The following is a 16,442-nucleotide window of genomic DNA, read 5'->3' on the forward strand; positions in this document are numbered from 1 at the left end:
TAACATAAAATGTTGCTGGATCTTCAGGTCCGCATAAAATGTTGTATTGTTCATTCACCTACTCATCAAAATGAACCAACACTGAAAGTCTTTATTGGACAAAGGATGTGACCACGCCCTCGGAACAACAGTGACTTCAGCCCAACATTTACGGGAACTGCTGATCAGACACACACATCAGCTATGAGCAATTTAGATCCATTTCTTCTTAGAGAAACCCCTTCGGTGAGCCTTCTTTTCTCCACACTTCAGGTCCTGCCACAACATTTATATTGGATTAAGTTCTGGACTTTGACTCGCTGCAAAATGGAAAATTTCTGCCACTTAAACCGTCCTGTGGTGGACTGACTTGTGTTCCTGAGCAGACGCCCTGCCTCACCCCTGTAGAATTTGCTGGCACGCTGACAGTTCTCTCACTGATGTTAAACCACCCTGGTCCCAAGGCTTCAAAACAGCCCCAAACCGTGATACATTGTCAGAAAAAAAGTACCAGTTTGTACCATCCAGGGTACAATTCCTGTCACTGGGCTATACCCTCAAGGGTCTGCCTGCTGTCCCCTAGTTGTAGATAAATGTACCATTTAGGGTATAGAAATGGACTCCGAGGAACATTTGTGAAGTACAAAACTCTACCAAGGCTTTACGCTTTTCTCTGACACTGTAGTGCTACCACTGTGCTTCACAGTCGGGATGAGGTTCTAATGCAGGAGAGCAGCAGAATTTGTTCCTCGCCGAACATAAATATGAAGTTAAAAATCCCAATTCACACTCAGAACATTGTTCTAGTAACAGTGGTACTGAATTTTCTCCAATGGTACATCATCTGCCTGACAATGGACTGGTAAGGCCGAAAGTCTTCAGATGTCGTTTTGTGACCTTTTCCAGCCTGATGTAGATCAGCAACTCTTTTTCTGTGGTTGTCAGAAATCTCCTTTGATCGACACATGGTATGTATTCACAAACCTTTGCAGTGAAGACCAGACTTTGATATTGAAAGCTTAGTGTTTTTTTAAAGGGTATGGCCAGAAAAAATCACACCTGGATATCATTGCACTTCTTGTCACTCCTGCATCTAACTATCCCTTTAACTGTATAATCCTAGGAGGTCACATGTTGAGTTATTTTTTTTTTGTATTTTTACTGAACCACATACATGTTGGTTCATTTCTCTGGCGTCTGTGTGTGTTTGTTGAGTGCTGATGAGTCTTTGCTTTGCATGTTCACACTTTCTTGAGTTTTATTAATGTTCAGCTTTGATGCTGAATGGCAGGTGATGAAACAGTAGCCGTTTCGTGGGATTTTATAGCATAAATCTACAGTAGATGTTTTCAGTAGAAGCATTCAGCAGAAGGAAAGTTGGTTTTACCTTGGAGGAGTTTTCCTGATGGCCGAGAGCGATGGCAGAGACACAAAGAGAGACAGAGCGTGAAAGTCAGAAGGGGGATAAACGGCATTGTTAGTGGCGTGTGAGTGACCTGAGATAGCAGAAAGAAAAGTTCAGGGGCAATACTCACTTCAGAATGCTCTGGGGTCCACTAGAGAAGACAAAAACAAGAGATGAAGGATGAAGAGGAATGAAAAAGCAGGTGTAAGACGCAGCACAGCATGCAGGACAAAAAAGAAAAAACAATTGACGAGCCACAACAAAGCCGTTAGGTGTTCACAGGAAGCACAAAAAAAAAACAACCAAAGCTTTTAATCTTGGATGCCAAGCTGCAAGGACAACGTGGATCAAGTAAAAGAGAGGGCATCACACCTCAGTGAAGTTTGTAAACTGAAATTCTGACCTCTCATCACCAGGGGGCGCTACAGCTTTGTTAAAATCCAGGCTCCATGAATACCAGCTTTCATAGACGTTGGTGTGAGGTACATCTAAGCTGGCTTTGTCGTTCTGGAGATCATTACGAGCATTTAATGACAAAACACCCGTCTTGAGGCAGAGGTGTGGAGAAGCAGACGGGATGTGTTGACAGGCTGTGTTCATAACTTTTAAAAAACACGTGCTCTCACACAACTTCATATGCACAGGCACTCAAGCACAATCTCATACCCACAGACTCACTGCAAACATAATCTCATCCTAAAATAGATTCAACACAGATATAGAATCAAACATACTCTAACATAGACTCAACAAAAACAGACTCAACACAAACACAATCACAAACAGACTCAACGCAAGCACAATTTAAGACACTCATAGACTCACTACAAATAATGTTACATACACAAACACTCAGTATAAACATACAGGCTCTACACAAACATACATAAGCATACCCTCTCAAACAAAGACACAATCACACACACACTCGTGCATAACTCAACAAACAAAAACACGCAATTTCATACTAATGATCACACAATCTCATTCACTAAGCGCATTCAGTCTCTCAATAACTGCACAAGCATTCAGACAGAATCAGGAACTATCTGCTACTATTATTGTGACCAAGCAGCCCATGTGACCCATGACAGCCAATGAGCCAATCTCCATCTCCAGTCTTGCCTCTCAAAGCTGTGGAGCGCCCCCTTGTGCGCATCACTCGCATGTGTATTAGGGCGACCACACACGTGTTACAGTACACGTCACAACAAACTTCACGGCCACTGACTTTGTCATTGGAGTGTAGACCTTTGAGAAGCAAGGGGACGAAAGAAAATGAGAGAGTGACAGAAAGAGAGAGAAGAGGGAGAGGAGCACAGGTCAGTCAGGAAATCACAGACCCATGGCTCGGACCACCCATGCAGGCCCCGAGGAAACTGCAGGCTCAGACAGCACACGCATGCCAGCTCACGCCAAGGCTGGGCCCCTCCCCAGCGCCACAAACCCGCGGGCGCCGCACCGTGGCAGCTCTTCAGTTTACAACCCTCCCTCAGCAGGCTGCTGGTCTGAAAGCAGGACAGCCGCCGTTGCTGTACCACTGAGAAATGCTGTCCGCCAGCGTTCATAAAGTGTAAATTACAGCCTGCCTTTCTAAAAACTGGGTTAATGAGGTGCTTTCAGCAGACCGGCTGAAAGCAGGAGCGTCCCGTACCGAGGGGAACTGGGTCCGGTTCCTCGTGTTCTCCTACATGCAGATGGTCTTTGGCTTACAGCACACAGGAGATGCCTTTCACGGGCACGACAGCTGTTTCCTCCGGCATCTTCAGAAGCAGGGAGGGACACTCACAGAGACCCCTCCCCCCCGTGCCCCCCATTACAGCATTTCAAAGAGCAGGCGGGATTGGAAGAGAAAGTAATACTGTTTGCACTCCTGGTTACGTGCCATTAAAGGGTCCAAAGGGGAGACGGGGGGGGGAGCTGAAAACTCGGGAGAGACGGAACCAGGAGGCTGTAGCTCTGACTTTGTATCTAGAGGCTCTGTGAACCTGGCAGCCCTTCATATCCTGAAAGGTCGGCGAGGCCAACGAGGCTACAGTGTCTAATTTAGGACGTCGCTAGCGGAAGTCAGTGAAGCAGAGAGGATGTGTGCTTCACCACTTATCAAATCTGTTATTCCTGACTGCGAATATTTTATTAAAAATGTACAAAAAACGAGTCCCGGAGGTGTCCCTGTGCTATGGGATAGAGACAGACACCATGTGTGTATGTGACTTTCGTGTGTGTGTGTGTGTGTGTGTGTGTGTGTGAGAGAGAGCATATGGTTGGATTTTACAGTTCATGTCTGCATTCCAACAGCTGCAAGATATTATATTAACAATGGCAGGATATAGGGGACAGAGGTTTCCACGTCTGACAGCAGAATGGAATGCAGTGGACACGACAAAGTGCTACCAGGAGGATCTCATCACCTGGGCCGACCCGACCGCTCACCGGACTTCGAAGGGGGAAGTCACACAGAAACATAAATAAGACCAGAAAACTCCTTCATTCCGATGTTCATAAGGTTCCGATCCTCCGCTAATATTACCGATTTATATTGCAGTGTGGCAGATGAACTGCAGGGCCGGCTTAGACCTTATCCTTAACCCCAAGGCACAATAAATTCACCCACATGCACCCCAAGCAGCATCTCGGCACTGGAAGCGCCATCTGCTGGATATAAATTTAATGCCGTACGTGTGCACGACTAGAAATGACCGTAAAACCAAGAGGCAAACGTCTGCAAAGAGCATTAGTCATGTAATGCGGAGGCAGGAACCCCACGACATGGAGAAAGGGCCCCGACGGACCGAGACCCGCACATGAATAGTGCCAGAACCTCACAGGCCGCAGGCAGGAGCTGCCGGCCCCAGCAGCAGGGCTCCAAGGTACGGCAAGGACACAGGGAGCTGACCAGATTGGCTGGGTGCCACAGGGACCCATTCTGAGTCCAGTCCAGTTCTGACTGGTTCTGTGTCAATGGTGCCTCGTGTGTCAGGCTCCCTGTCCCCAAAAACATGGAAGGGGGGGGGGGTCTGGCAGGTGGGGGCCATGGTCGACAGGCTCCACCTCCCCCCACCCCCCCACCACATGAGGTCTGTAGCGCTGTTGCTTGCTAGCTTCTCTCTCCTTCCTGGTGGGATGCCATCCAAGACAGTGTGGGTCTTCAGTGCTGCCAAACCGTCAGCCTCCACAAATGCACCATCCAGAAAATCACTAGTGCAGCAACCTCTTACTGAGAAATGCGATGCATGAACGCATGGACTCAGCACCTTGGCGGCCCAGCAGAATGTCAGACATCGCAGAGGGGAACCAGCGCCATGCTGCATGTTCACACTGTCTGGGTCTTATTCTTCGCGTGAGATTATTATGGGCTGCCAGACAGCCTTTTGGACTGCAATAAAGGTTCTGTTTCTGGAGAGATGAATGCCAGCCAGGAGGACGTGTCCCGGTCTGCAGTGGTACCGCAAGGCAGGAAACATACCTGGGCTGATGGACGGTGCCGGCAGGTCAGGTGAGAAGGAAGCAATGTGGGGGGGGGCAGGGTCACAGCCAGGGGGTGTGGTCACAACCAGGGGGCAGGGAGAATGACACCTACCCATTGTGCTGCATGGCTCCGCCCTGGCTCTCCAGCAGGCCCCGTCTTTGGCCCATGGCCACCTCGCAGGCATTCTCGTTGGAGTAGAGGTTGATGGGGGTGTTGTAGACGGAGGGCTGTGGCGGCACCGGGGCGGAACAGGGCACTGTCACCCTGGCAGGTGAGCCAGGGGACACGTGCAAGGGGGAGGAGGAGGAGGAGGAGGAGGAGGCGGAGCCAGTCTGGAATGGAGGCTGGGGGGGAGGTCCCTGAGTAGCCGAGGCAGGGGTGAAGGCGGAAGATGCAGAGGGAATAGAAGCCACATAGGCGGCTGGCGCCAAGATGGCGCCGTTGGTGCTGCCACCGCCCCCGAAGGGACGAGCAGTTTTATTGTGGGCGGCGCCGGGGGCGGAGTTGGTGGGCATACAGCTGGGTGGAGCCGGTCGGGTGATGGGCACAGGTTTAACAAGCTCCAGGGGCTCATCCTACATGGGGGGGGTAAACACATGCAGGGACCTCATACACACATGCAATGCTGTCACTTCCGGCTGGCAAGGACACGTGCTGGGTAACGTGTTGACACTGCTATGGTTAATGGCAATGCATCGTGGGAGAAGAGCGACAAACATCAGCACCTGCAGTCAGACATTAACTGTAGTCCTAGCATGCAACACTTCCACCAACACACAGTGCAGTGTTGCCACAGTGTGACGTCATTCTGTAGAGACCTAGTGATGTCACTCTGTGTTTCCATGCCAACATTCCTGCCATAAAGAGCATTCTTCTCCCGCTGTAGGCCCTGTGACTCCATCTTACATTCCAGTACCACATTTACTATTGAGCGTAATGGATGTAACAGCGGCTGAATATTTCACTGATTACTTAATCAGTATCTGTCATTCCATCCGTATGTAATCCCACCCGATAAAATGTATTCAGGTTTATGGTAACAGGAGAAGAGCCACGTACCTTGGCTGGAGCGATAGCAGCAGGAAGGCTGGAGGCCCTGTGAAAATGAGAACAACATGAAAGCTTTCTCAGAAACCTGATACCCAGGCCAGCACCTGTTACTTCACTGCACATGTAAATCCAACATCTGCCAGCAGAGGGCGCCAAAGCGCCCAGGCACCACAATCCTGGAAATGAGGGAACATGGAGGGGGATAGGTCAGGCCATGAGCAGGGTCGGTCCAACTCTTTATGGTACCATAAACAAAATTTGATTAACCTAATTGTCATTTGTTATCTCCCTTTCAACTCTGGCAGGTTGATCCATCAACTGTAAAGAAACACAGACACTGTAAGATATCGAAAAAGTGAAGCCACCACAGGTCAAGCGCCCCCTACTGGCTGGCTGCAGTACACTACCCATCCCCATGTGTTTCAGTGGCAAAACAGCCGTCTTTCCATCTACAGTGTCTAATTCGAACCTTTAGTTTTCCCTGTGCTGATATCTGCAAATTTTTTGTTTTCCCCCAAAAATTAGTTTTACTATACCATAAGTAGGCATAGCTGGCACTGACTCTCATCCCTGTAGACTCGAGCCTCGAATCTGACAAACGGTCAAGGTATTTTTGCTTTATTTCAGTGGAACAGAAGGCAATGAAAACAGGTATCCCTGTTTTATACAGGCAATAGGCTGACGGGGGCCCCCTTGTGGTGGCCGAGCTCATAGCAGCCGCTCAGCCTTGGCCAGGTCCCGGTTACGGCAGTGTCAGAGTGTACTTGTCAGCATAAGTGAGAGGCTCTATCAGCACTGACGTCTGGCATCATTCAGACTCCGCAATCCATCGCAATGCATAACGAGTCCCTGACAACAAGAATGACAGGACGGGACATGAAGTGACAGGGACAGTGACAGGCTCCCTTTATTTGTCACTCTGCTTTTCCCCATGGGGATTCCCTATCTTCCCTAGGGTGACATTTCAACGTGACTCAGGTTCTATTGGACTGAACGTTCTGGAACACACTATCAACTCCCAGAAATAATCCACGCCCCGTCTTTGGCCCATAACCGCCCCCCGCCCCCCCCCCCAAATATCACGCTGCCACATCCATGACTGCCACACTTTGCATGAAATGTTTTGGCATGCAAAGGAAACACTCACAAAAAAAATGCTGAAATGCTCGAATTTAAGGTGTTGGCTCACTTCTACGCAGTGATTCTGCATCATGGCATAAGTGAATTGAAATTGCGAAAAGCTGAAAAGCACGGCATAGAAAAATACAGAAATTCTAAGCATAGTGCAGGTAAAGACGTGACCCGAATCCCCGGAACCAAGGTTTTCCACTGAGCGCTGCTGTGCTTGCTGCAACGACAGGGGCTGACCGCTTAAAACCAGACAGAGAGGCAGGACTAAAGCTCACTGCCCGGAAAAGCCAAAACAATCACAAAAAAAATCACACACGGAATAAGCAAAAAGATCCTGGTTGGGCTTCGGTAAATCCTAGAAATGAAGTGGTCCTGGGAATTACGATCCATGTCCAGCAAAGTTCTGCTTAACACAGCACATAAATTAAATTGTGATACACTCACGGTGATGCCTTCAATCCTTCCAATGTTTTCCTGGAACCTTCCCAGAATCCTCCCGGTGAAGTGCCCTCATCCGCCACCACCCCATTAATCTGCAGGTCTATAGCATCGGCCAACTGGTGAGCACCCCACCCCCATCACGTGACGGATTAACGCTGCCCAGCTGAGTGTTAAGCAAAGGCCCAGCTCTCCGTCAGGTGACCAAGCTGGGAAGTCCTTTTTGGAACCCGGAGGCGTTTGGAGATGCCAGAAGAGGCGCACAAGCTGTGTTATGAAGTTATGAGTTTTTGGTTCCTCTCCTCTGTTTTCTGGCATTCTTTCCTTCCCTTGTTCTTTACACATCTTCCTTCCCTGTGCCACGCGTCATTTTGTAAAAAAGATGCAACAATGGATTGCTGTACACTGCACACTCTTATCAAGTGCCTTCGGGGAACTCTGTTGTGAGGCACTATATAAAAATAAACTGAGTTGAACTGAATTGAACGTTGGGCACAAACACTGGTGATCCTCTCAAGCTATGAAGGCTTCCCCTCAGACCTCCTGACCTACAAAAAAACTCATTATTTCCCGTATTTCGATTATGCCCAAACGCCGCAAGCATTCCCAGCAAAAGGCCTTTTTAACCTCTGTATCTGACAGCTGTTGTTCTGACCCCAGATCAAACCACTTGGCACCCTAATGCCCCCAGGGCTACGTGACGAAGTCTAGACAGCCTCATTTTTCTCCCATGAATCACCAGCACCATCTCGCTGCCCCCCCATTGCCCACTCTGTGCTGGGGGGTTCCTTCCCAGACCCCTGCCTTATTAGAACAGGGCAACAGTTTGCGAATCACACTGCAAAATTTGTGCTAGAGTGTAGCATACCAAGGATGGATGTCAGCGCCCCAAACAGAGCCTCAATGGGTGATTTGCCCTTCCTGACACCCCCCCCCCAAATCTGTCCCATACTGGTCTGTCAGCTCAGTGAGAAAGAATGACTCACAAATAGGTTGTTTTTTTTTTTTAAAGAGAGCAAAGTATGGGAGGGGTTAACTCAGTGTGCTTAAAATAGCCCTTGTTTAGACCCCCCCTGCCCCATGAAGAATGGGGTAAGGGTCAGACGGAGTGCATGCAGACAGGAGCCCGAAATGATGCCCAGGGCCCCAGGAAGGAATGTCAGGAAGCAGGAAGCAGGAACGCACCCGTGGAAAAGGGGAGAGGCAGGGGGGGGCAGGGTTGCGGGGGCTGGGCGTGACTGGCTGGCGTGGGGTGAAGGCAGGGCAGGTAACGAAGCCCCAAAACTGTCAGCTTTTATTCCCAATACATGGCATAGCACTGCATCTTGTTTTGCACGCCTGATTGGATGTTCTACCCAGAATCCTCTGAGTGCCACTGCATCGCTAGAATGCCCACATCTCCTCAGCCCTGCGCAGGAACCCCCCCCCCCCCCCCCCGCCCAAGGCTGTGGTAGCTGTTTCGGTCTTATCACAGTCCTTCCTGTGTTATTCTTCTGATGTCAAGCTCCAGCGCATTAGTGCATGAGCTGCTGACTCCTGCATCGCTGACATCATACCTGCTCCAGGTGAGTGTTACTCAGGAGACTGTGAGGAACTTTCCAGCAACTTCTGTTCTTGGCCCAGCGTGATGGGCTGGGTTCTGTGTGCCGGCGATGGCGACTCTGCCGCGGGTCACGGCCCGGACTCTAGCTCCTGTGGTATTAGCTGCCCGTTGCAGAGCATCTACGTGCAGGAGTGCAGAGTGACGGCATAGTGGACGTCTCAAAGGCAGGAGGCCTACAGCCCTGATATCACGACACTGACATTAACACTGACAATTACCCAGCATGTCGCACGTCTTGTGAATTAGCCAGTGGAAGAAATGCGCTCATTCAGGCCACATGGCAGCACAGGTAGCCACACAGAGACCATCACATGAATCCCCTCCCCCCCTCAGGAGAGGCTTGATGGCACCCCCTACAGGCTGCTTCTGGAAGTTGTCATTGGAGCAGCTCAGAGCTTTGAGTTGGCTGAATACGTTTTGGGCTCTTAATGACATTCTGAGTGACCACAGCAAGCCCTTCAAATGAAGATGGACCCATGGTCACTCGCCACCCCGCTGCCCCTAGACATTAGGTTAGAATTAAAGTATGAAAACGAATGGGGGGAGGGGAGGTTGTAGTATGCCGAGCTTAAAAGTTTCAAATGCAATGTAACCAGCCTGGAATAATTCACACAGAGTTAGCTTTGGATGAAAAGTCCATTGATCGATTAAACAATGATGGACAGTGACAAAATAATCAGCTGAGACAGGGCATTCAGGCTACAGAATTACACTTGTCATCAGTAAGTCCCACTTACAAAATGCAAAAAATACAAATGTACTGATTTCCCAGTAAGATGCTCATACAAGTTAGTGCTGACAGTATCATCTTCTAAATCAGGCCCCTGACCCCGTGGAATCACTCACTCTGTGAAACGATATTTCCTCTCAGGTAAATTCTGTGATAATAGAATCTGCTGTTGTCTCCCAGTGACATATTTCTGCTCCTTTCTTACTGAATGCAATGAACTAAAGGAGCTGGGCAATCCCTTTGAAATCCCTACATAAGCTTTCCAGAGCGCAGCACATTAAATCACCAAACTAAAACAAAAAAGGCTTCTGAAGGTTCTTTTTTTTGGTATGAGGTCCTTCTGTAGCCATGCAGGCCCAACTTCTGAAAATGTGCTGTGGATCGTTCTCTTTCTGAGTGCATTAGGAGAGGCACCTTCACACCAGACAGGAAAAAGTTGATTGCAGAGATTTAAGGAGAAATGGAACAGGGAGACTCAGCTATATAGAATGGGGTATTCTGAGGCCCCCGGGGATGGTGACAGGGCTTTTATTATTTTGGCAAGAACAGAAGCAAAGGCGATTTATATCTTCAAAGCAAAAGGAGACAGAGATGGACAGAGAGAACCCACATAAAACTTGAGGCAGAGGAAGATGAGAGACAAAACCGAACTAGAGGAAGATGAATAAGGAAGATGAATGAGGAAGATGCATACCAGGAGAAGTAAAGAGCTATTTAGCAGCCATTTCAGTAGCAAGGCAACACCAAAGGTCGTCATGGGAGAAAACATGCGTAATCAAGTTGTTTTTAAGTCAAGATAATGTGCCAGTATGTTATTACCCTGCAACAGCAATTACGAACACTCAAAAATATGCTTTGTTAAGCCAAAACAAAATCCAGCCCGACTGCTTATTCAGTTCAGGGTCAGAGAGAACTTGAAGTCATATTGACAAGGTAGGTGAAGCTGAATGGGATGCCAGTCCATCACAGAGCACATCAGACGCACGGGCAATTAAGAGGCGCCACTTCACCTAACTGCTGGCTCTCTTTTGTCATTTACACAAACATGACTGCAGGTACATTGGAATGCTTTACTTTTTACATATTCTCTCCTTTAACACTCCTTTAATTCTCCCCATTCTCTCCTTTAACACACACACACATTTGGACCGGGCCATTTATCCATCACCCCGGAAGCATTTCAGGTATTTAGGGCCTTGCTCAATGGCCCAAAGGTCATGTGATTAGCCTACTGAGGATGGGATTCGAACCCGTGATCTTGCCTTCACAGACACACAGTCCAGGTGAAGTTATGTGACTAGATAAACTAAATAAACATCAGGTAAAATCTGCTAGTGTGATGAAGATCAGATCGCGAGGGGTTACTGTGTCCCTCGCCGGGGCCGAAGCGACCAGAAGCTGCTGTTATTACTCACAAACCTGCGTGATTTTCCCATACCTCACGCAGCAGATCACACAGCAGTAAATTTCCAAGACAGCCCAACAAAGCCTCATAAAAGGTGCCCTAATAGGGCCACACCTGTAGTGTTTACGTACACCCCGGCCCCTAACACCTGTAGTGTTTACGTAGACCCCGGCCCCTAACACCTGTAGTGTTTACGTACACCCCGGCCCCTAACACCTGTAGTGTTTACGTAGACCCCGGCCCCTAACACCTGTAGTGTTTACGTAGACCCGGCCCCTAACACCTGTAGTGTTTACGTAGACCTGGCCCCTAACACCTGTAGTGTATACATACACTCCGGCCCCTAACACCTGTAGTGTTTACGTACACCCCGGCCCCTAACACCTGTAGTGTATACATACACTCCGGCCCCTAACACCTGTAGTGTTTACGTACACCCCGGCCCCTAACACCTGTAGTGTATACATACACTCCGGCCCCTATAGAACAGCATTCTTTTTAGGAAGAGATGTGACCGGTTCTGAGATTCCCATGTCCTAATACGGCAACCTCGGAAAATGGCCCGTTGGAGCCTGGATGGATTGCTGTGAGAATGTAGATCATAAATTCGTGACTTTCACACTACATACACGGAGGGTGGAGCTGGAATTCAGAGTAAACGGGGTCACGACACGGGCACTACTGGGAGGGGAGCTGAGGTGCTGTTCAAAGCTAGTCAGCCAGCCTGTCATCCTGCCTCACCTGTTGCCCTGCTTACGCATCTCATGAAATACCAGCGTAACACGCACACGCTACAGCCCATTGTGAAATTCCACCAAGACCCGTCTGAACCACAAATCCCAGGGGGCTGTGCATCAGGGACAGCAATGGTGGAACGTGACCTTTTGGTGACCACAAGGGCTTTTCAAGGCTCTGTGATGACTGATGCAGACAAAGATAGCAGTTTGGAAAGGCTCTATATTACAGGCAATGGCTTGCCAGCAGGCTTGTGGGAGTTTTACTTACAGAAAAATGTTCTGAGGGCAGAATGATACATGACTGGTTAAGAGAGATAACCAATCAGATTGTAGAGGAGGTGGGTCAAAGAAACTGATTGGTTGGTAACACCTCCTCTAGTTGCTTAGACCCACCTCCCCTGCAATCTGATTGGTTAATTCTCTGAACCAATCATTTTTCATTCTGCCCTCAGAACATTTTTCTGTAAGTAAAACTCCCATGAGCTGTCAGCAGGATAGAAGAAAAGTGACAGGCGGCTGAGGGAGGGATATAAACAGGATGGAGCGCGGTCAGAGTATAAGCTAGGACAAGGGAATGCGGTGAGATCTGTTACTTCTTTTTACTCATCTGCACCATTTCTTCATCCAAAACACACACTCAAGACTTAAGTCAGCTTAAACGAAGTAGTTTTCCAAAGCAGATGTTGCATTATTCACCAATCTCTCCTTAAACAGCTAATTTAAATTCCCCGGCTACCCGGAAACCTGAGTTTCCATGTGTCCTTCTGTGCATGTGACCCCAGGAATGCCGGGAGGCTGGGGCCCTTGGTCAGGAGAACAGACAGGAAAACCAGGGCCCTCCTGGCCCAGAACCTCCACTGCGTAAAGTTCCCCGCAAAATAGGGGTCACACAAGGGCCAAGCGGAACCTTTCAGGCCTGCAGCTGGAGGCTAATTGCAGTAATTAGATATTTATTTTTCCTGATGGTCAGGTCCGATACAATGGAAAGAAGTGGAAACTGCTTTCTGGCCAGGAATACACAGGACGCACTCCGTGTGCGTTCCCTGGAAGCGTGAACCGGCACGGAAAATCAAAGGGCTGCCCAGTGCCAACCACGTGAGGCTTTTATCTCTTAAAATGCTTCATTAGCAGCCTATGGAGGCAATGAGACAAAGATTTTGCCACTCAGAGAGAGCATTATTATGAAGGAAACTCTGGATGAATCTGCTTTTCCGTCGTGTGTGGAGCAAATTCCATGACACACGACTTCCAAAGGGCTGAAAAAAAACGTTTCGCTCGGCCTGATAACAGCCTTGGCTCAGCTATAATCACTATGGTAGGGAAAGACTCCACCAAATCACCTCATAAACACCAAGTGCAGTGCCTTTAATCAGTAACAGGAACAGGGCCTGAGGCAACTGCTGCAGCACGACTTTAGACCGAAACGGAGTGACCTCCCGGTTCTCTCCCTGAGCCCTGACCTCTTCCTGCTGTGACCATCCAATTCTCTGGAGGCATCCTTGGGTTTCCCATGATGCTTCGCTTTCTCAGTACGAACAACTTACACATGAGCGAATTAAAACGTTTGGAACCTTCAAACAGGGCTGCCTCCAAAATATGAGAGCAGAACAAGACTCACTTCAAACACAATCCACACACTGATGGTGGCAAGGATTAGAAATAAAATGCCTTTATCACCCAAGCATCCATAAGGAATGAAGAATGAGGTAAACACCACCATGTTTAGGCATAATGCCGGGGGAGGGCTGGACAGGATTCGCATGAACATATGATGAATGGAGAGCAAAGATGGATTTAATTACACACAGAGAGCAAAAAGCAGAACCATGAAAAAGACAAGAGCAGTTGAATTGGGACAAACCTTTTCGCTATAAATTTCTGAGTCGGTCCACACACTGTGTGCCCTGTTCATTTTCTTGCAGATGAAAAAACTGACACAAGAATTTGGTAACGCTTTATACTGTATTAACTGCGCCTTCATAATGCATCCATAGAACATTCAGTGCACCTTCCTAATGCATTCATAGAACATTCATAAGCAGCATGTACATATGCCTTAACATCATCACATACCTTAACAGCTTTAATAACAAACATTATATGAATCACGATTATAATCTTTGTTATACATAAATGTGCTGCTTATGGATGTTCTATGAATGCATTATGAAAGTGCAGTTAACTTTAAGCCCAAACTAAACCTGTACAAGAACATGAGCAGACATTAACCAAACCCTCAGATCCAAAATAATGCTCATTAAACCATAGAGGCTGAGTGACAACCAAAGGCGTAGGAGAGTTTAATATTGGGTGGGTGGCACAACCCTAACAATTTACATGAAAAGGTCTATTTATAGGCAGGAGGAATGAGGTCAAATATAATTTGGCGGGGGACACGTCTCCCCTGTCCCTCTGGGTGCTACATCTCTCGTGACATCAACCAAACCCTTGGACACAGGGTCTGGAATCCCACAGAGGTCGCGGAGAACCTCTAAGCAAACCCTGAGAGGTTCCGGGTGATTCCTCATGCTGATCAAGCAAGCCCGAGTCAGCTTTGGGGCTCGTGGGTTTTCTCCACGCCTTGGGTCCGCTGCAAGACCTGACGTGAACTGTGAACAAAACAGTCGCTCTCTTCATAGCAGCTTATGCAATCACGCAGAAACCAAGCCGTTCATTATAGAGAGCCTACAATTTGCTCAGCCTTCAGAGGGAGAGTGTGTTTTCTGTCAAACGCAACCAGACTCAACAGAGGCTAGTTTCACAGCTGTGTCCGAAGGTGTCACTTCTTTATCTCAGGGCCTGAAATGCTAGCAATTATGACCCAGGTCAGCGTGGAAGACGTCTGTTTTCGCTCAGCTTAAGTCGGACAAACTGACTCACTCTAACTTCTCACACATTGCTTAAACATAAGTGTCTCTCGCCCAAACTCCTGGAAATAAACAAAGAACCTTAATACACTAATGAGCATGCACATAAACAACCTACTAATTGCCCAAATAATCCACAGGTAGATAAACACAATTTTGAGTAATTATTCCCAGTTCAGTCCAGCTATAGAATGAACTGTTTAACAAGCAGCTGTGGTATTTGGCTGGTAATACCGTTTATTTATTAAGCAGACACCCACTTTTTTCCAAAGTAGCATGCAAGTTTGGAAAACATGTTCTCAGAGGACCGGAGCTGCCAGCGTCCAGCACCACTGGAACTGTCAGAGACTGTGGACCTTATACAGGCCCAGCAGTGTGACTACGTCAGCCATGGGATTTGAGCTCACAACCTTCTGGAATCAGGCACAGACCCCCAAACCCACTGTGCTACATACCACCCAACAAAGCTTAGTGCTTTGAGGAAAGTTAAAAAAAGCTGAATGCTTATGGCATTTCTCAGTGTCTTTATTAGGGCTCATAGCCCTGTTGCCACCTGTTAGCAGTTTTCCCAGAGCAAAGGCCAGCGAGGTCACCTTTCATCACACGGGGCCCAACATTTCAACAGACGGATTCATTCGCTCAAATAAATTCTCCGTGCCTCTAAACTAGTCGACTGACTTCCAGTGTTGGCGCTGGGATTTCATGGAAGCAAGCCCCCTGGTTCTGTGAGATTCAAAATGGCTGACGTTTTACACGTTTCATACTTGAGACCTTACGAAGCACCTGGAAGCAATTATATTGCGACATAAACATATCAAACGAGAATGAAAGAGGGAAGCTGGCGTAACAGGCTCCTGACAAAGCCTGCAATGAAACGGCCGCCTCCACGTGGCCTGCGAGGGATGCAAACTGTCTGCTCGAAGGCCCCAGCAAGATACATGGAAGCATCACTTCCTATTCTTAGACCCGGATCACCACAACATCAATGAGCTAAAAATAAAACAGCTTCACTGGCCAATAATGTGGTGTATCTGAGCACTTTTCCATCAGATCCAACAGTCACTAGACAAAAAGAAACACCTTTACCCTGACTGGGGGGGGGGGGCGTAGTCAGATGGATACAGCCTACTCTGTGCACTTTAAGTAGAGTTTCTGAAACATGGAAACACACCCTTCCATCACTGTCCAGGAACAGAAGTCTGTCCATCCATCCATCTATCCATCCATTTTCTGTAATCACTTTCACAGAGGGCCGGGAGCCTATCTCAGAGGCTACAGGCGCAATGTAGGGAATAACCCAGGATGGGGCACCAACATGGAACAGAAGTGGTTATCGTCATGTTTGTTACTATAGGGACGGCCAGGTTACATGTACACTTCAGGAATGTAAAATGGCTCCAAACTAGGCTAACTGCGTGAAAAGGGCTAACAGACTCACCCAAACATTACTGGGTTGTGTAACCTTTTAGAGCAACTGCCCACAAGTCTTCTAAACTCACTAAAACACCACGTCTGGCATCCATGCTAACGAGGGCCTGTTTTCCAATACACACACCCTCTGGCCACACCACAATGGCATGCCACTATCCAGGCTAGGGTGTAGCAACTGGCTACCATAGCGATAAGCC

General features: G+C 48.2%; 1 protein-coding gene across 5 annotated transcripts in view; it reads right to left on the reverse strand.

Annotated features, from left to right (window-relative positions):
* pdlim5a (PDZ and LIM domain 5a) overlaps window positions 1-16,442 on the reverse strand; it is a 72,648-nt gene that overhangs the window by 17,583 nt on the left and 38,623 nt on the right. For 2 of the 5 annotated variants that reach the window (XM_023836550.2, XM_023836551.2), the window contains exons 4-5: window positions 5,913-5,949; window positions 4,965-5,428 (exon numbers count right to left, since the gene is read on the reverse strand). In XM_023836550.2, coding sequence (XP_023692318.2) covers window positions 4,965-5,428; window positions 5,913-5,949 — 501 coding nt within the window. Of the gene's footprint in view, window positions 1-1,366; window positions 1,382-1,514; window positions 1,536-2,615; window positions 2,636-4,964; window positions 5,429-5,912; window positions 5,950-16,442 lie in introns of all 5 variants that reach the window. The other 3 variants (XM_023836554.2, XM_072706541.1, XM_023836553.2) reach the window with 3 other exon arrangements.

The sequence above is a fragment of the Paramormyrops kingsleyae genome, chromosome 2 (genome assembly GCF_048594095.1).
Source record: "Paramormyrops kingsleyae isolate MSU_618 chromosome 2, PKINGS_0.4, whole genome shotgun sequence".
NCBI classification, from domain to species: Eukaryota; Metazoa; Chordata; class Actinopteri; order Osteoglossiformes; family Mormyridae; genus Paramormyrops; species Paramormyrops kingsleyae.